Here is a 20,501-nt window from a genome sequence, read left to right as displayed (position 1 = left end):
GATTCAACTCGCTTCGCGCAGAGCTCGGGCTCCGCCACTTCCGTTGGGCGGAGCGCCGGCTGAGCCGCGGAAACAGGGCCTTGGTAATGAAGGTTCCGCTAGCCGACAGTTCCTCAGCTCCGTGAAGAATTCGAGTTCCGAGTTCCGTGCATTTCGCGGCCGACCCGCCTTCCTCGGGGACAGTGCCCTTAACGGCAGGGCACGAGTTCCTATATCCAGACCAAACCCTCCAACTACAGGACCCTTTTTCTTAATAAATTTTATTTTGGTATTGTAAAAAGAAAAATCAGGACCAAAAAAAGGCAACTTAAAAAGTTCAAATATATACTCCTTATATAATAGAGGCTTATAATTTCCGGGACCTCTCTGGAGAAGGGAGGCCCAAAGGGCAAAGGGGAAGGCAACAAAACCATCACACAACTCAGTCACTCAATCAGAAGAGATGTTGGTAAGAGATCAGTAGGGCATGAAGAAAGGGAAAGAAGAGTGATAGTTTTGCCACCCAAAACTCAGTCCATCTTGAGGTTAACATAGATATAACGGATGAACTTTAGGGAAGAAAAAAAGGAGATGGTGCCCAGCATGAGGAAGAAGACATATCCAGTGAGTAAGGAGTAGCCAAAGAACTCTACTGTCTGTACCACCCCTGACATGTTGGAGCGCCGGGCATAGTAGAAAACTGAGTAGAAGAAAATGAAGAGGCCAGTGGAGCCAACACTCAGCACAGATCGCCACCACCAGCGGTAATCCTCCCCAGACAACTGGAAGTAGGTGAGTGCGATGGAGATGCAAGCCCCCACGCTCAGCAGGATGGCGAAGACGAAGAAGAGGATGCCGTACAAAGTGTACTGCTCCCGACCCCAGACTGTGGCAAAGATGTAGTACAGCTCCACAGAGATGGCACTGTGAAGAGAAGAGACGATACACAGCATTAAAGGGCTGTGCACTGCCAGCACAGTGGCCAGGCCAAACTCCAGCCACCACCCCTCCACGTTACTGGGCCAATGTGGAAAGTGGGCCCTCTCTACTCCCTGCACTGGAGTTCCTGGCTTGATGGGGACTCTTCCACCTATGATTAGCTGCTCTCATTTCAAGAACATCTTCTTTGGTAGGTTGAGAGCAGGGATCTTGTCTGGTCTATTTTCCACTGTATTTGTCTGGCACTAAAAGGTACTTGACAAATTGAATGAGTAATCAAATGGGTTTTAAGCCCCACGTTGTGTCGCCAAAGTCAGAAACTAGGAAGACAGTGAAAGGAGCAATGTCTCTGGAGAGCTTCACAAGTGAGACACCCTCATATTTGAACTGATTCAAGCTCAGTCCTGGTTGGAGAAAGGAGGAACCATTTAGTGATCTCTTAATGGTACAGCTGAACCAGGGATTATCAGCGACAATGGGTTACGGTACAGGGTGAGTACGGAAGGGGAAAGTTAAGGTCAGGATCCTGAGAGTGATGGCCATGGAATAAAGGGAGGATACCTGAAAGGCAGGAAGCCTCCAACAGTCATGTGGACGAGAGAAGACTTGTACCAGGGCTGGGGTGGGATTTCCCGAGCTATGTTCTTGGTGCGACAAGGTGCATCAAAGGGGCTAGCGTTGTTCTTCCCGAAGATACCTCCAATGACAGTGAGGGGAAAGCCCACCAGCAGCCAAACCGTCAGAAGCAGCAGGATGGTGGTGGCTGGCAGAGCCTGTGTTGAACCATTGGCCCAATGCACGGAGTTCACCACACTCCACGTCAGGAAGAAAGGCACTGCAGGGATGGGCCCCAGAGGGAGAGTTAGCACTAGGAGCTACATCCCTGGGAGCACCCAATCAGACTGGACCTAAAGGGGTGAGGAGTGAAACATCCCGCTCCCAGGCTGACTCCACCCTTTCATGTCTTGTTGTTCTTTGTTCCTTAGCTTACCAACACTCCCTCCCCTACCCATTATCATTAAGGATCTAGGCAAGCCCGTTACATTATGATCTAAGAGTGACACAAATCCACCTGCCTCCAAGGGCCTGTCCTGCTGTGGCACTGGTGATTCCTGGTATGAGACATTCCTTTGAATTAAGGCTCTGTTTTCAGAAAGCCCTGGTTCAAATGTAAATGTGGTAGAACAGAAATCAGATACTTAACAGTTGGAAACACAAGAGGTTCAGAATGCAAACTACTACTGCCTTTGAAAGGACAAGCTGGCTTGAAAGGCTAGAGTGGGGAGGCCCACTTTCAAAATTAAAAAAGCTTGGGGGGCTTCCCCGGTGGCGCAGTGGTTGAGAGTCCGCCTGCCAATGCAGGGGACACTGGTTCGTGCCCCGGTCCGGGAGGATCCCACATGCCGCGGAGCAGCTGGGCCCGTGAGCCATGGCCGCTGAGCCTGCGCGTCCGGAGCCTGTGCTCCGCAACGGGAGAGGCCACAGCAGTGAGAGGCCCGCGTACCGCAAAAAAAAAAAAAAAAAAACTTGGGGATGGACTTCCCTGGTGGTCCAGTGGTTAAGACACCACGCCTCCAATGCAGGGGGCGCAGGTTCGATCCCTGATCAGGGAAGTGGGATCCCACATGCCGTGCAGCGTGGCCAAAAAAAAAAAACTTGGGGGGAAAGAAAGGGAGTCTCAAAAGATAAATTCAAGAGTGTTATTTCAGTGTAATGGTTGAGAATACAGGCTCTAGAGTTTGACTGCCTAGGTCTGAAACCCGATTCTCTGCTTTTTAGGAGTACAATCTCAGGCAAGTTACTTAACCAGCCTGAAGTTCAATTTCCTCATCTGTAAAATGGGGACAATATTACCTACTTCATGAAGTCAGTGTGACAATTAAATGAGATGAAGGCATGTCAAGTGCTTATCACGTTGCCTAAAACATTTCAAGGGCTTAATATTTAACTATGCAAAAAAAAAAAGAAATGCACTTTTTGTCTTTTGAATGGTTTCCTTAGTGTTTCTTTTACCTATTTTCAGTCCCTTGAAAGCCCTACTCTGACTCTATCTCAGGTTCCATGATGTGTTCTAAGTTCCTAAACTGGCCCACCACGGAAAGGGCAGTCCTCACCAGAGAAGAGACTGGTGGTGAGAATGATGTTCCACACCCAACGCTCGCCTCCAATCTGCCGGTAGAAGTGGCTGGACACATAGCCAGAGATGCAGCAAGTCAGGGCATACAACAAGATGGCTGCTGAGTTAATAGCCCCGTGACGGTGCACATTGAACATGCCCAGCAGCGCCATGACAATAATGCCTGCAGCATGGTAGTGGAAAGCCTGTGTTAGGTCTCACCTATCCCTCTTCTGGCAATTTCATAGAAATCAGCCAGCCCCCTTTCTCCCAGACCCAGGGCTTCCATCAAAACAATATCCCCCAGTTCTGTTGTCCAGAAAACCCACAACAGAATATACACATCCTTGCTAGAGCCATTCCACCCCTTAGGTCTGCCCCTCACCTTGGACAGAAGAGAAGATCTGTAGATCTTTTTCTGAACAAACTACCTACTTAGTTCTACCCCTTGAGAGAAATCCCTAATTAATTTTTATCACCTTACCAGTGCCAAGGGCCAGGAACTGGGCACCCACACCAAGCACAGCACAGAGCAGACCACGGTATGGAGGGAAGCGGAAGACATCTGTATGGATAATTTTCCAGCCATTGTCACCTTGGTCAAAGTCATCACCAGAACCTCCAGAGGTTGTCTCTTCATCCAAGTTGTACCGAGCCAGGTCATTTCGAAGCACACGCATGAGAATGACAGCCACAAAACCCACCAGTAAAAACACAAGCACCATGGAATTAATGATGGACAACCAATGGATTTCCAGTGTTCGGGGAAAGAAACCACCATCGTCACCACGGCGCCTGTCACTCCGACGCTCGACTGAAGTCTCAGACCAGCGCACACTGTAGGTGTGGGTGAGGCCTAGGAACTCATCCGGTCGTAACCCATCTAAACTGTGGGGCTTGACGTCCCGCACTGAGACATTGGCAAATATAATTCGATCTCCGTGGAATTCTAGGTGGAAGTCCAAATGGGTCCAGAGTCCTATCTTGTGGCTGTGAGGCAGGAAGCCACTCTCCTCCATGTAGCCCACAAAGCCACGGATTGGCAAGTCGTCCACCACAAATTCAAAGTAGTATAGTTCCTCAATGGCCTGGCGCAGCTGTTCCACCTAAAAAGAGCAAGTTAGGAGTCAGACAAGGCCTCCCCAGGCATTGTATTAGAGCAGGGTTTCAACTTCAGCACTAATGATATGTTTTTTTTTTAATTAATTATTTTATTTATTTATTTTTGGCTGCACTGGGTCTTCGTTGCTGTGCGCAGCCTTTCTCTAGTTGCGGAGAGCAGGGGCTACTCTTCGTTGTGGTGCGTGGGCTTCTCATTGCGGTGGCTTCTCTTGTGGAGCATGGGCTCTAGGCGCACGGGCTTCAGTAGTTGTGTCCCGTGGGCTCAGTAGTTGTGGCACACGGGCTTAGTTGCTCTGCGGCTTGTGGGATCTTCCTGGACCAGGGCTCAAACCCGTATCCCCTGCATTGGCAGGCGGATTCTCAACCATGCACCACCAGGGCAGCCCCACTAATGACATTTTGGGCTGGAAAATGCTTTGTTGTAGGGGGCTGCCCTATGAATTGTAAGATGCTCCGTCCCTGGATGCTTCTCACTAGATGTCAGTAGCGTTCCCTAGTAGTGACAATCAAAAATATCTTCAGAGGACATCCCTGGTGGCGCAGTGGTTAAGAATCCGCCTGCCAGTGCAGGGGACACGGGTTTGAGCCCTGGTCTGGGAAGATCCCACATGCCGCGGAGCAACTAAGCCCGTGTGCCACAACTACTGAAGCCCGCGCGCCTAGAGCCCATGCTCCGCAACAAGAGAAGCCACCGCGATGAGAGGCCCGTGCACTGCAACAAAGACCCAACACAGCCAAACATAAATAAATTAGTTAATTAGAAATAAAAAGTCTTCAGACATTGCCAGATGTCTCTTGAGAGACAAAAGCCCCCTGTTGAGAACCACTGGGTAGACCCTAGTATTATGTTGGGATTCTCTGAAATGAGCAAGTATGACTCGACAGGATGAAGGCCTAGGAGTAGAGGGAGGTGTAGGAAGGTCTGCAGTAGACTAAGGAAAAGTGCCCTAAGATAGGAATTGCTGAAGAAAAAAGCATGATAGGGAAAATTAGGCAGCATGTAAAGGAGCCAATTAAAAAAGCCAAGAGGTAGGGATGGCAAAAAATGACTACATAGGTGTGATAGTTGGGACCTTATTGCCTACAGAGAAGCTTCGAGTCAGGAGCCCTGGGCTCTAATGTCAACTCTGCAATCCACTATCCATGTAGTCTTGAAGAAGTTACTTCTGAGCAAGTATGTTTCTTCACCAACCAAATGCAAATGATAAATACTACCCTCCCTGCCTGCCACATGAGGTTGTAGTCAGAATCAAATCAGATCATTTCCATAAAGGTGCTTTGAAAACCATAAACCTAAGACACTATTATTAGGCCCTGGGAGGGAGGGCTAAGTTCTAGTCAGTGTGGAGAGGCTGACCTGTGCAGAACTGAGCTGCATGTGGCACAGAATTCTCTTCTCCACATTCTCCCGAAAGCGGATCTCATACAAAGACTCAGCCATCCGGTCCCCATCCAGCACTTCACCCAGGCTAAGGCTTTTGTGGCGTATCTTCTCAGGACAGCAGACTGGAAGCTGATAGTAGTGGTAAGTCTCCTGAGGGTTATGGTAAGGTCCCACTTTGTTGACATACAGAATGACGGGGTCGCCGGCCTTGTAGTGTGTCACACCTTCCACCCCTGGATCTCGACCTGTGCCCAGCAACAGCAGCAGCAGGAGTGGCAACCACCGGCAGCTCCAACTTCCAGGGTGGCCTAGGACTGTCATCCTTAAGGCAGCGGAACCTGTTTGGGGTAGTCCTGCAGTTATGGGAACCAGGGATCGAATGACTCCCCAGGTCAGGTTCTTTGAACTGAAGCCAATGGCTCCAATTCCTCCCCTTGGCCTTTCCGACCCTCCCTCAGGAGGCCACCTCCCCACCGCCACACCACACCATGTCCCTCTAGCTCGAACACTGGCCTCCACCTCTGCTATGTAGTCCTCCCAACCTGGGGTCCCCCCCTCCGGCAGCCCGCCTGCCCGGGACCTCCCCGCGCGCCCCAGCCCGTTTCCATGGCAACGCCACGCGGCCCCGCACGTCCGGCACCTTCCCGCCGCAGCCCCGGGGTGCTCTCCGCGCGGGAAGGGCTGGCCGAGGCGGCGCCAGCGGCCTCTGCTGCCCTGCAGCCGCCCTCGCGCTCCTGCCGGGGTCTCCCCCAGAGCGGCGCGCTAGCAGGGGGCCTGGAGAGGACTTGGCAACCGACCTCCACGGGGCTGGCCGCTGCGGTGCCTGATCGCAGCGGCTGCGGCCGCACCGCAAAATATCGCGCCCGGCTCACTTCAGTGCTTCCTTGGGGAACCTTTCTACGGCTGGAGGCCCGGCCCAGCTCTGGAGACCCCGCGAGTCTCGGGCTAGCCCGTCGCCCGGCAAGGAGCGGGGTGGGGGGCCCTCCCGGCGACCTGAGGGCAGCTCAGGACACGTCAGTCTTCCCTCTTCCGCCTTCACCCGAGGGGACCTCAGCCCGGCGGAAAGCTCCTTTCCTGGAGCTTGGAGGGGGCCACTCCCCCCAGGCCGAGGCCGCTCCAAAGCTCCCAGGTTTCTCCAGTGGGGGTTGCGGTTGAGACCTGGCTACGAGGACACAAACGCCCTTTTTGGATAAGCGTTGCCGCGGGTCCGGCCGCCTATCCCCGGGAAGGTTTGGGTTGGGCGTCCAAGAGCAGTGCCCGCTGCTCGCGCCCAGTGACTGCCCGGGACGCGGAGCCCGGGCGGCGGCTGCTCCCACACCTAGCGGAGGCCGAAGCGCTTGCCGGCTGAACCAATGGGACTCGCCACCGACTGCTGAGGCCGAGCCCCGAGAGGTGGCTCAAGGTCCTCAACCCGGGCGGGGGTGAGGCTTTGGGCGTCGCTGTCGTACGACAGCAGAGGACACAGCCCATACAAGCGTCCTAGAATCGGATCTCACCTCACTGCTGCTCTGTCATCCGTCCTGAACGGCCTCTCGCCAAAAACCAAATGCCGTAAATAAAAATATCTTACCGAGACTGTACTGGAGGCCTCCCTGACCGTATAGCGACCGTCCCGTGTCCGACGATAGGCAAGCCTGGGCCAGGTTTGGTGCAGAGGCACGCAGAGAGATCGGGTAGTTGCTCTTTTACCCCGTGAACTGGGCCGCCTGACGCTTGTTGTTAATTGCAGATAAAGAACCTTGACATGCTTGCTTCGGTCTCTATGTTTTTATTCTTTATTTATCTCTGTATATGTGTTTGAGCATCTCTTAATTTTGTATTGCAGATTATTCTGGAAAAGTTTACCCTGTCAAGGGATCTGCCATTAGGGAAATTCCTCTGGAGATCAGACCCAGGGGCCATGACTTCGTTTTGGCCACCTGGGAACAACTTAAGGTTTCCTTTCCTCGCGTAAAGAAAGTGGAAAATCTCAAGCGGTTTCTGGCTTGAAAAGCCCTTCATTTACTCACTTCTGCCCTCTCTGACCCAGCCCTCCTCCCCGCAGGAGGATCCAGGAAGTAGGGGGTTGAGTTTTTTAGACAATCAATTAATTTTGTAATTAGAAAAGTAATTTAGAGTGGCTTTTTTAAGTGATAACCCCCTGGTCTCTAAACCTGGGCCTCCTTCACAATTAACAGCCGCCCCCATAAGATCAGTGCCACCAAGCCTCCTCTGCTTTTCTCTCGAATTATCTTCCAAATTGCCCTTCATGCTGCCTTGGTTCAGGCCCCATCCCCTCACCTAAATTATCATGACAGCCACCTTGCTAGTCTCTTGGTCATCTCTCCCCTTGGATCCATTTTCCATACTGCTGCTGCAAGGATTTTTTCTTTCTTTAGTCTTAAAGATGTCCTATTTCCTGCAACAGTGGTTCTTTTCTTAAAAAAATTTTTTTTAATATTTTATTTATTTATCTATTTATTTTTGGCTGAGTTGGGTCTTTTGTTGCTGTGCGCTGGCCCTCTCCAGTTGTGGCGAGCGGGGGCCACTGTTTGTTGTGGTGCGTGGGCTTCTCATTGTGGCGGCTTCCTTTGGTGCGGAGCATAGGCTCCAGGTGCGCGGGCTTCAGTAGTTGTGGCACGTGGGCTCTACAGCGCAGGCTCAGCAGCTGTGGCGCACAGGCTTAGTTGCTCTGCGGCATGTGGGATCTTCCCAGAGCAGGGCTCGAACCTGTATCCCCTGCATTGGCAGGCGGATTCTTAACCACTGCGCCACCAGGGAAGCCCTAAAAAAATTTTTAAAGGTAACTTTCCATTTACAGTTATTACAAAATATTGGCTATATTCCCCGTGTTGTGCAATACATCCTTGAGCCCACCTTACTCCCAATAGTTTGTACTCCCACTCCTCCACCCCTATATTGCCCCCTCGCCCTTCTCACTGGTAACCACTAGTTTGTTCCCTATATCTGTGAGTCTGTTTCTTTTCATTAAATTCACTAGTTTGCAACAGTGGTTCTCAAATCTTGTAACCGTCTTTATGCATATAAAGGTATGGAAGTGATGTTTTGTGATTCTGGAGCCTAGGCCTCCATTGGTCATGCAGCTTGTCTTTTTTTCTCTTGAAATTCAGTGCAAACTGTGTGAGGGAACTTGTGCTACTCTACTGAATAATGAGATCATACGCCGAAACAAACCAGCCAGCTGAGATGATGCCACCAGCTGAATTACCCAACTGAGTCTAGCTCAACTTGTTCAAAAAAAAAAAAGATTGTTATTTTAAGCCACCACCACCACCCCCAAAAAAGAATACATTTTAAAGTTAGATTCCTTAGAACACGCTTCTACAATACCTTGCGATTCTCTGTGATATTCTGACACTCAGGTGTTTCTCATGCTGGATTATAAACGCTAGCAGAGGCTCTCTTCGCCTTATTGGTTATTTTCTCCCAGGACTCCGTACACTGCCTGGCACATAGCAGGTGCTCAATAAACATGATTGGTTGAAAGGACCAGATCCACGGAGCGAGTCTCACCAAATTATAAAGGTACCTCCAGCAATGAATATGTTCCAAACTGCATTTCCTTCTCAAGCCTTGTGGCCAGTGGTAGATAGAAGGTGGATTATGATGTGTGCGGAACACGGGACCTTGGGGAGTTCCGTAACCAAGAGGAGAAAGAAGTAACAACAGCCAGTGGAGACAAAAAGAACTGCTTTTCCCTTCTTCCCTCTCCAAGCTCCTAGTGGAGAGCTGAGCCCAGCATCCCAGACTTGTATGACTACATAGGCAAGCTTTGGGAGACTAACTTCACTTTGGTACCCTAGCCTTCAGCGGCTCAAGGTGTTGGCTTTCTGAGCAGACAGGAGGCTTTTAAGTAGCAAAGCTCCCTGCTCTCAGCAAGCCCAACAACATGGGGAAGGGAGACACCTTGGGAGCACCATCCACCTCGGCCTACCGCTCTGTCATGGAGGAATATGGTTACGAAGTGGGCAAAGTCATTGGCCATGGCTCCTACGGGACGGTGTATGAGGCTTACTACACAAAGCAGAAAGTCATGGTGGCTGTCAAGATCATCTCAAAGAAGAAGGCCTCTGAGGACTATCTTAACAAGTTCTTGCCCCGTGAGATACAGGTTGGAAAGGGGCTAGAAGAGGGAGCTGGTACCAAGCTGCTTAAGGCTTCTCAAAAGGGGTATGGTTAGGAGGGGGTGGAGCCAGAAACCCCTATACCACAACTGAATGACTCACTAGGCAGCTAGGAAAATTACTTGATGTAAATTCAGCTTCTTTCCACCTCACCTCCAGACCCTCAAAAAGTAAAAAGTGCAAAGCATAGGGTTTGTCCACAGGCCACCAGCCCTCTGGGGTTTGATTCTGTTGCAAAGTTCTAGGAAAGTAGCAGTGGGAGAGTAGGAGAAGGCTGGGAGCGCAGCCAGGGTGCTCCCTGCCTGGGTTTGATGGGTCCCTCTCCTGGGGCCAGGTAATGAAGGTCCTGCGGCACAAGTATCTCATCAACTTCTATCAGGCCATCGAGACCACATCCCGAGTGTACGTTATTCTGGAGCTGGTTCAGGGTGGTGACGTCCTTGAGTGGATCCAGCACTATGGGGCCTGCTCTGAGCCCCTTGCTGGCAAGTGGTTCTCCCAGATGACCCTGGGCATCGCCTACCTGCACAGCAAGGGCATCGTGCACCGGTGAGGGCGCTGCCACCCAGACTGAGGCCTTTGGGCTCCCAAGGGGGTTTTATGCACGTCTTCCATGTTCTACCCTCTTTTTTCTTCCCTTGACCTCCCTCCTCAGTATCTAGGCCTATTCATCCACTTTATTTTAATCATCCGGTCAAGAACATTTGTTAAGTACCCACTGTGAGCAGAGCACTTTATGAAAAGTGATGGTGAGCTCCTAGTGATCCTCAGGTACCATCCTCTCTTCCCTCTGGGCTCTGCTCACAATTCCATGACTTTCCTTCCTCTCTGCCCTGTGTCCTCATAATGGCATCTCTCTCCCTCTTTGCCTTTCCTTATCTCTAGCCTCTGACCCCTGGCCCTTCAGCTCCCAGTCTAACACTAAGCCCTCTCCTGACCCCCAGCCTTTCTGCTGCTGGTAGGGACTTAAAGTTGGAGAACCTGTTGCTGGACAAGAGGAAGAACGTGAAGATATCGGACTTTGGCTTCGCCAAGATGGTGCCTTCCAGCCAGTCTGTGCGGAGTAGCCCTTCCTACGGCCAAGGGGACTGCTTTAGGCACCTCAGCCAGACCTACTGTGGCAGCTTTGCTTATGCCTGCCCGGAGGTCTTGCTAGGCCTGCCCTACAACCCTTTCCTGTCTGACATCTGGAGCATGGGCGTCATCCTCTACACGCTAGTGGTTGCCCGTCTGCCCTTCGATGACACCAATCTCAAGAAACTGCTGAGAGAGACTCAGAAGGAGGTCACTTTTCCACCTAACTATGCCATCTCCCAGGAGTGCAAGGTGCTGGCTCTCCCAGGAGGGCTGAGGCCTCAGGGGTGACCTGCAGAGAGGGAATACTCAACCTAGACCTCCTAACCCCAGGGAAGCCTCCCCCCGATACCAGGGCCATTCCACACCCTTGCCCTGCCCTAGAATAGTGGGGAGGGCTTAAAGGGCCAACCTCTGGGCTTGCACCTGGGATGTGAGTGATAAGCAGGTTTTAGTCTCTATCTCTTTAGGCCAGAAGGGGATTCTGCAAGGATTTCCCCCAAGGAACCCTTCCTTTCCTTCCCCTCAAGGTGTTGGCTTTCTGAGCAGACAGGAGGCTTTTAAGGGTAAAGTCAGGGCCGCACTCCCTTTCACCAGAGTGGTGTGATGGGCTATCCTGCTACTTTCTTAGGTCCAGCTGCTCATTGTGTGGCACAATGCGGGCCAGCTCAGCCAAGACCTCTCTCTCCCCTGCCCTAGAACCTGGTCCTCCAGACACTATGCCAAGCCAACAAGCGTGCCACCATCCTGGACATCATCAAGGATCCCTGGGTGCTCAAGTTCCAGCCTGAGCAACCCACCCATGAGATCAGGCTGCTTGAGGCCATGTGCCAGCCCCCCGGCACCAATCGTCACCAATCCTTGGAAATCAGTACCTGAAAACGGCGGAAGGAGGAGGGGGTTGAAAGAGGAGCAAAGCAGGAGGGTCTTGGGCTAAAAATCTTTCCCAACAAAAATAAATCTAATTCTGTTTTAGTTCCATCAGCTAGAGTCACAGTCTTCCCTCAGGGGAACCTTAGCAGCGAACACTGCTGAGGGTGAGAGGTGTGTTTCTGCCCAGAGCTTGTAACTAGTCATCGTGACACTGGTCAAGTCAACATTATAATTTACAGTGTAGCGCATATGTGGCTCATAGGGGAGTGGGTTGGGCGTGCTCAGAGGAACACCTGCTTTGGGGAAGCTTCATTATTCTGGCTGAGTACATGCTCAGTTTTGTCTATCTCTATGTACTCTAAATGTTCAAATAGTGGGGTAGAGGTTGCTCTACCCTGATTGCTCGGTTTGGTCACAGCTCTGCCTGTCTACAGTCCAAGGGGACGGCACTGTTCACTATTTTAGACATGGGTATCAGGAGGTATGTAATATCTTGGTTCCTTCCTCCTCCAAATGCCACCTTACCCACTACTGAAACAATCCTGGTGAATTGGTCCCTCATCATTGCTCCTACACGTTGAAGTGACAGTTCAAACCAAGCCTATGAACTATGCGTTCCGGAGAAAGGAAACCTATTGACCCCTTATCCCCGTACGTCTCCTTTCCTACCCTTGAAAGTGGGCTTTGTAAGGGGACAGCTGGTGAGTCATGGGGCTCTCTCGGCAGAGACACAACTGGGTGAAAGCAATGAGGGAAGGCTCAGGGACAGCTCCACACGGTTCTAGGATAAATAACAGATGGCAGTTTCCTCACCCTCAGCACCAGGCAGCTCTAGGACACACCAGCCTGAGAGATGGAACAGTATCTGCCTGGAACATAGTAGGCTGAGATAATGGAAGCTCCCATTTCTCCTATGCTTCAACTCCCCTTCATTACTCTCATTATTACTCATTTCTTGAAACAAAGCTCCAAGGACCAGGAGACGAGTTTCAGTTGTAGACAAGGCAGTATAAGCACTAGGGTTCCATCCGCCCAATTTTATTGCGAACGAGGGCACTGTAACTGCTATTAAAGGGAGCCCAGGGGTTCCTCCTGCATCAACATCCTTCTTCAGGGTTGAGCCTGGGATGGGAGGGCGACAGACCCTTTTCTCAGGCAGGGTCACACTACCACTCTCAGCAGGACCTCCCAACAAGGCCATGTTCCTTTAGCTTAGCACTTGGCACTTAAGGAAAAGAGAACAATGAAGGCAGCGTCAGGTAGACAAGCCCAGACTCATCAGGACACCCACTCAGCCAACTGCTTTAGTGCTTCTTCATCTTCATCCGTTTTGGGAGCTTTGGGGATAAGGATACCCAGAGAAAGAAGTGTTAAGGCCTCAGCAACTTCCAACCATCCCCTCCTATAACACTCAGAGCCTGCGGAACGCTCTCTCCCAGCAAAGAACCTAAGGGTATGGTCTTGCTTGCTGGGCTGCTGCTAATTCCCACAGCACTTTTGGGCAAATCAGAAGAAGCTGCCTCTTTCTCCGGGCATTTGCAGCCCTAAACCAGGGGACACAGTTTGCTGAGTGAAGCACAGGCCTGACTTCAGTCCTCATTCCCCTTCAGCCAGGTGCCCTTATGCAGTCAACAACCTGTGCAACTGTAGCAGCAACCCTCTCTGCCTGGATCCTTTCAGGCAGGATGGATGAGGAATAATTTTTCCCCATATCTATCCCACCCTCTCAAGTCCCTGAGATGACAGAACAGCCCTGGGTACCTGGCCCTGCAGGAAGATGTGTAGACGGTACACTGGGCAGTGTGACTGGGGGTTCCTCCTCCTTGTCGCCCACATGTAACAACTCTCGGGCCAATTCCTCCTGCTCCAGCTCCTCTAGCTCCTCCAACAGTTCATCCTGGATATGGGATGACAGGATCGCTCAAGACAAAGGAAAATTCTACTTCCAGAAACATACCACTTTTGGAGTTTCCCCCAAACCTGTCCCACAGTTCTCTTAGGCATTCCTTCTGGCTGTTCCCATGCCTTCTCCAATATTCCTTGACCCCTCACTCCTCACTCCCAATCACCTCATCCACATCATCTCCAAATCCCACGGGTCGAGAAATGGCATCTGAGATCTGCTGGGCCACCTCCTGTTGTTCTGTGATGTCAGCCATCAGTTCATCCACCTTGTCAATGTCCCTGAGAACAAGATACACAGCCCAAAAATCAGGTGACAACCCTGACTTTTTCATCTCACATGAATGAAGACCCTCCTGCCTGTGGCTTCAGACTGACAAATCCATGGCTACTAGATAAAAGAGATCCCTGGAAAAGTGTAAAGAGGCAAATCTGGGCTAAGAAATGGCAAGAAGACGCACTGGGGAGGAATGGTTGCACTCTCTTCTTTGAAGGATCTTTAAAAATGAGGAAAATTGGGGCTTCCCTGGTGGCGCAGTGGCTGAGAGTCCGCCTGCCGATGCAGGGGACACGGGTTCGTGCCCCGGTCCGGGAAGATCCCACATGCCGCGGAGCGGCTGGGCCCGTGAGCCATGGCCACTGAGCCTGCGCGTCCGGAGCCTGTGCTCCGCAACGGAAGAGGCCACGGCAGTGAGAGGCCCGCGTACCGCAAAAAAAAAAAAAAAAAAAAAAGAGGAAAATTGGGAATTCCCTGGCAGTCCAGTGGTTAGGACTGGGTGTTTTCACTGAGGAGGGCCCGGGGTTCAATCCCTGGTCCGGGAACTAAGATCCCACAAGCCTTGCAGTACAGCCAAAAAAACCCACAAAAAAGAGGAAAATCATCTTTCCTCCCTAGAATGCCCCAGCCAGCAAAGAGATCACCTTGCAATAAGTAAGGAGGCTGATAGGGGTCTAGCCATCACAGGCAATTCTATTGTAAATTCACATCTGGAGAGATTTTAAGATTCACAGTACAATATCAAGCTACTCTCCCCAGTGCCTGGGCCCCCTCCTCCCCTCCCCCCGTACCCACATGTCCTGGTAGGCCTTCTTCATGCCTTTGGCAGCAAGGTCCATGGTACGAAGCACTTCTGCATTGGTGGTGGCATTCTCAATGGCCTCACGCTGAAACTCCAGGGTGGATAATGTCCCGTCCGTTTGTGCCAGCTGCTGTTCCAACCTTTTTTTCCTCCGCAAAGCCTGTAGGGCGGCTGATCCAGCCCACACCCTGAACATCAGAGCCAGAAGCCCTTGCTTTCCCCCCCGCCCCCCGGCCCTCCCTGGTGGTGCCTGTCCCTCCCCCATTACCTCTCTTATTCTTCGTCCCATGCTTCTTGGCAGTTTGTAGCTCCTGTTCAATCTTCTGCTCCAGAAATTCCTGTTTCTTGATCAATATCTTCTCCGTCTCCTTCAGTTTCTGTATTGCCTCTTCAGGGGTTGGCCCCCTCTCCTTCTTCTCTGGAGTCCAATGGAGCAGCCCACGTTGTGTAAAGGAAAAATATTAGTCACCGATTATTGAGTGCATAGTAGTGCTAGGCACTTGACCGTGTTATTGTTAATCCCCAAACAACTTTCTACGATGAATGTACTGTCTCTACGAATGTGAAAACAGGCATAAAGAGGTTAACATTTTGGTCTAAAATCACAATTACTATAGTAAGAGACTGCAAAGGAATTGAAATGTGACAGTATGATTTCCAAAGTCAATATTCTTTTGCTATTCCTAGTTACCTTTCAAGTCATTTCCAGTTGTTTTTTTTAATAGAATTTATTTTTTTAGAGCAGTTTTGGGTTCACAGCAAACTGAGTGAGTGGAAGGTACAAAGACTTCCCATATACCACCTGCACTCACACAAGCATAACCTCCTCATTACCGTGTTCCCCACCAGAGTTCAATCACTTTTTATAATTACTGTTCCACTTGCTATCCTAGGAGATACTCAAGGTCCTGATTCCACAGGATCAAACTGAATGAAGTAGGGAGGCTAGAGAAAAAAAAAATCTGATCTCAATTTCTCCCTTCATCTTCTGCACTTCTAACAGACTTATTAAAAAAAAAAGAATCTGAAGGCCCTAGCCTGCTTAATATCCTTCCATACTCTCCACTGCCTACAGGATAAAATCCAAAGAACTTTAAGACACACAGGGTCCTTCATGATCTGGCCCCCGTTTACCTCTCCATCCACACTTTCCTCTTCCTTCAGCGCGTGTGCACGCACACACACACACTCACGGGGCAGCCAGAACTCCTTTTCCCTAAATATACCATACTTTTTCCTGCCTCTGTTTTGCACAGTTACCTCTTCCTGGAGAACCTCAACCCCCCCATCTGGCATACTTCTAGCCTTCTGGATCACCACCCGCCGTGCCTGCTTCTTCCGCGCACCCCTGGCTTTTAGGTAAATCTCCATCACAGAGTCGCCACACTACGCTGTAAATGCCAGATTTTGCTTGTTTAGGAAACTCTCCATCACGGAGTCGCCACACTACGCTGTAAATGCCAGACGTTGCTTGTCTTCCCGCACCACAGAGGAGCTCACGAGGGGTACCTTTCTTGGGTCACCTCAGATTGCCTCTGGCCCAGCATAAAGGAAGCACCAGTGTTTTGGAAAGGACTGAATGCCGACAGGCAGCAACTTGTCCCCCAGGCCTTAACGGCGGGAGCCAGCGCAGCTGCCACGCTCACCACTCGCACCCCCTCCCGGGCCTCGAGCTCTTCCCTCCAAGGGAAGGAAGGAAGGCAGCTGGAGCCAGGCGCCCTGACAAGGCGGCGCCTCCTGGCCCGGGAGAAGGCCTTGCTGGACCACCAGCGTTTTCAGGACAGCGTCTCCCGGCTCTCCCCCCGCCCCCTGCGGCCAGCACCTCCCAGGGACCAGTCTCGGCCAGGCTCACCCCTCACGAAGAGCCGGCCGAGCCCACTCATCGCGACCCTAGCCTCTCCCGCCTCCGCCCTACGGCGTCCCGTACGCTTCCGCCTTGCTCCCGGGAGGTGCTGGGCTCATCACTCCGAGACCAGCCTCGGCCAATCCCTCCTTGGGGCACCGCGGCGACATCATCAACAAGCGCCAGCGAGACCCCTATCACGTGCGACCCGACACACCAGCCCCAAACCCACGCGCTCCTCTTAAAGCGGCCGCTTCGTTTCCCACTATATAAAAAGGTCGCCTCACCCTCCCCAACCCAAAACAAAGTCTTTGCTTCCTGGAAGGAAATGTGCAGGGTAATGCACCCCACTACTTGGGGCCAGTGGAAGAGTTCTTCATGTCCTTGACAGAGCTCAGGAGAGGTGTGGGGATGGGGAGAGCATAAGGGAATCACAGTCTTGGGTTTGCCACAAGTTTATAAGGCAGAACCGGATGCAGTCTAATGCCTCACATACTGGTCTTGGCACCTCCGGATGGCCCACCCCGGGTCACACGCTAGAAAATTAGAAACAACACACACTGGGTAATATCTCTTCTGCCACACACAAGTACACTTTAATAATTTACAAATGCACCTGAAAATGCCCTCCTGATTTCCTTTCAGTTCTATGCCTCAAATGAGGCTCATCCACAGGACTGGACCTCAGAGTCCAGCTTGTGCCTTTGCAAATGTCTCTAATCCTTGAGTTAGGGTCTGAAGGCTCATTCCATTCTGGACATGAATGCTCGTAACACCTAGAAAGAAAGAAGACACAATTTCATCAGGCCTTCAGGGCTCCCTATTATGACTCTCACCTTTTTGGGGTGTCACCTGCATGCAAACTATCCATCCTGTACATATCTACCTAACCCCTTCCCTCTTTGGAGCCCTTTCTCCTCACTCCCCAAATGGCTATCCTTGCCATTCAGTCAGTACCCAGTTTGCTGACATCTACAATATTCCGCTTTTCATCATCAAAGAAGATCATCTGGGAGAAAGGAACTCCAGTCTTCTGATGCAACCTGTGCAAGACACGGCGAGGGTAACCACTCTGGCTTCTTAGCTCCTCCAGCCTCTCTGGTCTTCTGTCTCCCTGCTTCTCCCCTTATCTCAGCGTACCTCTTAAAGTGCGTGACCTTGCTGCCTGGGTAGATCTCCCGATGAACAAAGTATCTGACAAGGTCAAAGAGCTCCAGTAGCTGGTTGGCCCCTTCAACCTCACCTGTCCTGCAAAAAGGTGTAGTAGATGGGATCAGGAGAGTGGAGGGCCAAGGCTGCAAGTGAAATTATGTGTAACCAGGGGGAAATCAACTTGCTGTTCTTCCGGGATGGGTAGGCATCCTCCGCCCTGATTCAATTCCATATCCTTCCTGACACAGGTGGCACTGAGCCAATGTTTATTAACCAAAATGCACAGGAGAAGGTACAATTCGAAGAATATACAAATACCTGCAAGTTTGCACCGCCTAAATTTTTGCAGCCAAGGGGTTACACGGGAAGTCTCCTCATGCATGCACCTCTCAGCATTAGACCGACTCAGTCGCTCTTCTTACCGTGAAGCGGCCGCGACGGGCACTCCCAAGCCCTGCAATCTTTCCAGGACCTCAGGCACCTCTGGGTACAGTCGGACGGCCTGGCCCCGCCTATCTCGTACAGTTCCATCACTGGGGAGGGCGAGAGTGTGCTCAGCTCCCGCGGGGCGCCGCCTGGCCCCAGGCCTCCCCAGCCCCGCCTCACCTGCTTTTGTGGAATGGGGGGTCTACGTGCGTGTCCACCCAGAACGGCCACAGCGTGTAATCTGTGAGAGGAAGGAGGGGGAGGTCTCAGCCTGGGCAGGCGCAGGGCCTCGAGAGCATCAACTGAGGTTTGGAAAAAACTTTGCCCTACGAAACTCTTCCCAATCCAGCCCCTCACCTAGATCGAAGACTACGAGCTTCGGGAGCCGCGCCATGACCCGCGCCCGCAGGCTGCGCGCACGGAGGCGGGCCTTTCTGCCGCGGCTCCCAGGCCGCCCCGCGGGCCTTAGAGAAGCGGCGACTAGAGCGTCGCCAACCTGAGCTGGGAAGATCGGCCCCAAAACCTCACAAGAGCGCCTTCTGGTGGTGGTGGTGGGGAGGACCGCAGCAAAGTGCCAATGCCAAGTCTCTCCAAGGGATATTCTTCCCTTGCTTCTCCACCCCACCCGGTCTCGCCAGCTTCTACTGAGCTAGAGGAGACAAGGAAGGGAAACCCTTTCTTCTGGCACCCGTCTCTCATTTTATCTCACCAACTGAGCCCTAAAGTGATCCATCATAGCTTGTCACTCCACACTCATCCTTTCTCCACATCAGCCACTCCACCGTATACAGCCTAGAGCCCTCAGCAATATTCCAGCCATAAAAGAATGCAGTGTCCGCTAAGCTCTTGATGCCTTTCTTGAAACAGGCCCCAAATGTCCAGTAGAGTCACAATGGGGGAGAATTCACTCTCCTGGTTTCTACCACCCGCGTCAGTAGTATGCTGACAGATATGTAACAACCAGTTTGGGGAGAAGGACTGATTTGTATTGTTTGTCAATTTCTGTAAATATTCCTACCATGGCCAATTTCAAGCTACCAACACGAAGTCACTTAATATGGGGTTAGGAAAGATGCCAACAATTAGCTCTGGAGCCGGGTAAGAGCTGGCTCCAGCACACCACTGAGTGTAGACTCTTAAGCATCTGAGAACCCCTCTAAGGGCACATTCTCTTACACTGTCCTACTCCTTCAGCCTGGTATAACTGAGTGTGCATTGGCCCATTTTGATTTCAGTCACGTTTGTGCAATAGAAGAAAGATTCCAGGAGGCCAGGAAATATTTTATTGACAACCAGGGACATAGCCATTAACAGAGGGAAGCACACAGGACTGCAAACTAAAACCCATTAGCCAGCAAGGGCCCTTTGGGCCAGGAACACTGCATCCTGGGGTCCTCACAGTCTCCCACCAACAGACACACAAGACTGGGCATCCAGGAGAGGGGGCAGTGGCTCTGGTGTCCCACAGTGTGAGAGGATACATGATTCCTCATAATGAGCGACAGGGCAAGGAGGTGAAATGGAGGGGGGCGTCCATCACTGCCTAAGACCACCTCCTCCTCTCAGAGCCAATACCAGGTGGAGGACTGAACCACCTAGTATCTTGTAATCAGCTGCTGTCTTCTCATCGTTCCTGCAGGAAGAGGCAAAAAAAAAAAGAAAAAAGGTATTAGAAATACCATCTAGAGCAACGTTCTTAACCTGGGTTTCATGGATCTGTCTGGGGATCTATGAATGCAGATGAGAAAAAAATTACATCTTTATATTTTTACTAACCCCTAACTGAAATTTGATATTTCTTTCAGTTTTGAACACAGGCAAAAAACCCACAGGGGTATTATTAGCAATATGGGTAACTTGTTAACAACAAAAATTAGATATTTTCCTATCATTTCACAACTATTTGTAGGTATCTTGAAAATCTTTTAAAATTATAGTAGTTATTATATCCATCATTAGATCTTAATGAAGTACATATATCACAAACTTGCTTTTTTAGTAGTGTGATAAGTGTATTTCGATCCTATTAGTTTCTTTTGTAATTCCATGCATTTTATTTTATGTCTGCAAAAATCTAATTCTGAGAAGGGGTTCATAGCCTTCATCAAATTGCCAAAGGGTCTGAGACAACAAAAAAAAGGCAGGCCTGCTCCACCTCCAGTACTTGCATCTTCATCTTCACATAAGATGGCCACGCCCTCATTCCCATTCCAAACTTACATCTGTTTACCACTGTAGATGAGCCGCTGCTGCTGTGGGGGGATTCCCTCTTTCTCCTCCACACGCTCCTTGATTCGCTCCACCTTTAGGGGTACAAGTAGTCAGGGGTTGCTCAGGGGGAAGGACCGTGGAACGGGAAAGAACAAGAGCTATGCAGAGAGTATGAGAGCGGAAGGACTCAGTTCATCAGCATACCCAAGCAAGTGTACATGTAGGGAGATAGGCATGGAGAGGTATTGGGCGTACATTACCTTGTCTGTGGGTTCAA

General features: G+C 51.0%; 5 protein-coding genes across 9 annotated transcripts in view; 1 reads left to right on the top strand and 4 right to left on the bottom strand.

Moving 5' to 3' along the window:
• Positions 1–39: 39 nt before the first annotated feature.
• On the bottom strand, positions 40–7,133 carry TM9SF1 (transmembrane 9 superfamily member 1). Of its 3 annotated transcripts, none has more exons than XM_082842994.1 (6): positions 7,111–7,133; positions 5,514–5,878; positions 3,519–4,140; positions 3,033–3,218; positions 1,480–1,753; positions 40–903 (listed from the first exon to the last, which is right to left on the bottom strand). In XM_082842994.1, exons 2-6 carry the CDS (start codon positions 5,859–5,861, stop codon positions 510–512), a joined length of 1,824 nt encoding a protein of 607 aa, XP_082699120.1. In that variant the 5' UTR covers positions 5,862–5,878; positions 7,111–7,133; the 3' UTR covers positions 40–509. The 3 variants fall into 3 exon arrangements, with proteins under 3 accessions (XP_082699120.1, XP_082699119.1, XP_082699118.1); XM_082842993.1 differs by lacking the exon at positions 7,111–7,133 and adding an exon at positions 6,338–6,441; XM_082842992.1 differs by lacking the exon at positions 7,111–7,133 and adding an exon at positions 6,181–6,303.
• A 2,296-nt stretch (positions 7,134–9,429) lies between these two features.
• TSSK4 (testis specific serine kinase 4) lies at positions 9,430–11,617 on the top strand (the record flags this gene model as incomplete). 2 transcript variants are annotated; one of them, XM_082855928.1, is made up of 4 exons in its annotated part: positions 9,430–9,651; positions 9,999–10,213; positions 10,627–10,990; positions 11,438–11,617. In XM_082855928.1, the coding sequence occupies 4 exons, from the start codon at positions 9,430–9,432 to the stop codon at positions 11,615–11,617; spliced, it is 981 nt and encodes a 326-aa protein (XP_082712054.1). The 2 variants fall into 2 exon arrangements, with proteins under 2 accessions (XP_082712054.1, XP_082712053.1); XM_082855927.1 differs by having other exon boundaries at positions 10,579–10,990.
• A 1,021-nt stretch (positions 11,618–12,638) lies between these two features.
• Positions 12,639–16,519, bottom strand: CHMP4A (charged multivesicular body protein 4A). Its single transcript, XM_082837760.1, has 6 exons — positions 16,445–16,519; positions 14,861–15,010; positions 14,586–14,763; positions 13,681–13,795; positions 13,373–13,508; positions 12,639–12,948 (listed from the first exon to the last, which is right to left on the bottom strand). The coding sequence occupies exons 1-6, from the start codon at positions 16,473–16,475 to the stop codon at positions 12,890–12,892; spliced, it is 669 nt and encodes a 222-aa protein (XP_082693886.1). The 5' UTR covers positions 16,476–16,519; the 3' UTR covers positions 12,639–12,889.
• Positions 16,520–17,006: 487 nt separating this feature from the next.
• On the bottom strand, positions 17,007–18,428 carry MDP1 (magnesium dependent phosphatase 1). Its single transcript, XM_082852149.1, has 6 exons — positions 18,371–18,428; positions 18,194–18,254; positions 18,010–18,120; positions 17,576–17,683; positions 17,393–17,478; positions 17,007–17,211 (listed from the first exon to the last, which is right to left on the bottom strand). Exons 1-6 carry the CDS (start codon positions 18,405–18,407, stop codon positions 17,120–17,122), a joined length of 495 nt encoding a protein of 164 aa, XP_082708275.1. The 5' UTR covers positions 18,408–18,428; the 3' UTR covers positions 17,007–17,119.
• An 859-nt stretch (positions 18,429–19,287) lies between these two features.
• The window catches only part of NEDD8 (NEDD8 ubiquitin like modifier), a 9,904-nt gene continuing 8,690 nt past the window's right edge, over positions 19,288–20,501 (bottom strand). For both annotated transcript variants that reach the window (XM_082852167.1, XM_082852168.1), the window contains exons 2-4: positions 20,485–20,501; positions 20,234–20,316; positions 19,288–19,646 (exon numbers count right to left, since the gene is read on the bottom strand). The exon at positions 20,485–20,501 is cut by the window's right edge and continues 31 nt beyond it. In XM_082852167.1, the coding sequence (XP_082708293.1) occupies positions 19,550–19,646; positions 20,234–20,316; positions 20,485–20,501 (197 nt within the window). In that variant the 3' untranslated portion in view covers positions 19,288–19,549. The remainder of the gene's footprint in view (positions 19,647–20,233; positions 20,317–20,484) is intronic.

Source organism: Leucopleurus acutus, assembly GCF_964270905.1.
Source record: "Leucopleurus acutus genome assembly, chromosome: 1".
Classification (NCBI taxonomy): domain Eukaryota; kingdom Metazoa; phylum Chordata; class Mammalia; order Artiodactyla; family Delphinidae; genus Leucopleurus; species Leucopleurus acutus.
The sequence above is the reverse complement of the archived record's forward strand: the minus strand, read 5'-3'. Positions and strand labels throughout refer to the sequence as shown.

What these genes read in the sequence shown, in the direction of transcription:
- MDP1 (XM_082852149.1), bottom strand. Translation starts at nt 18,407, where the DNA reads ATGGCGCGGCTCCCGAAGCTCGTAGTCTTCGATCTAG. An exon ending in CCCCCATTCCACAAAAGCAG is followed by an intron (nt 18,121 to 18,193) that starts GTGAGGCGGGGC and finishes CGCCCTCCCCAG; the next exon opens with TGATGGAACTGTACGAGATA. An exon ending in CCCGTCGCGGCCGCTTCACG is followed by an intron (nt 17,684 to 18,009) that starts GTAAGAAGAGCG and finishes ACCTTTTTGCAG; the next exon opens with GACAGGTGAGGTTGAAGGGG.
- TM9SF1 (XM_082842994.1), bottom strand. Translation starts at nt 5,861, where the DNA reads ATGACAGTCCTAGGCCACCCTGGAAGTTGGAGCTGCCGGTGGTTGCCA. An exon ending in TGCAGCTCAGTTCTGCACAG is followed by an intron (nt 4,141 to 5,513) that starts GTCAGCCTCTCC and finishes TGCTCTTTTTAG; the next exon opens with GTGGAACAGCTGCGCCAGGC. An exon ending in GTTCCTGGCCCTTGGCACTG is followed by an intron (nt 3,219 to 3,518) that starts GTAAGGTGATAA and finishes ACCATGCTGCAG; the next exon opens with GCATTATTGTCATGGCGCTG.
- CHMP4A (XM_082837760.1), bottom strand. Translation starts at nt 16,475, where the DNA reads ATGAGTGGGCTCGGCCGGCTCTTCGTGAGGG. An exon ending in CGGCCGGCTCTTCGTGAGGG is followed by an intron (nt 15,011 to 16,444) that starts GTGAGCCTGGCC and finishes ATTGGACTCCAG; the next exon opens with AGAAGAAGGAGAGGGGGCCA. An exon ending in ACATCTTCCTGCAGGGCCAG is followed by an intron (nt 12,949 to 13,372) that starts GTACCCAGGGCT and finishes TTATCCCCAAAG; the next exon opens with CTCCCAAAACGGATGAAGAT.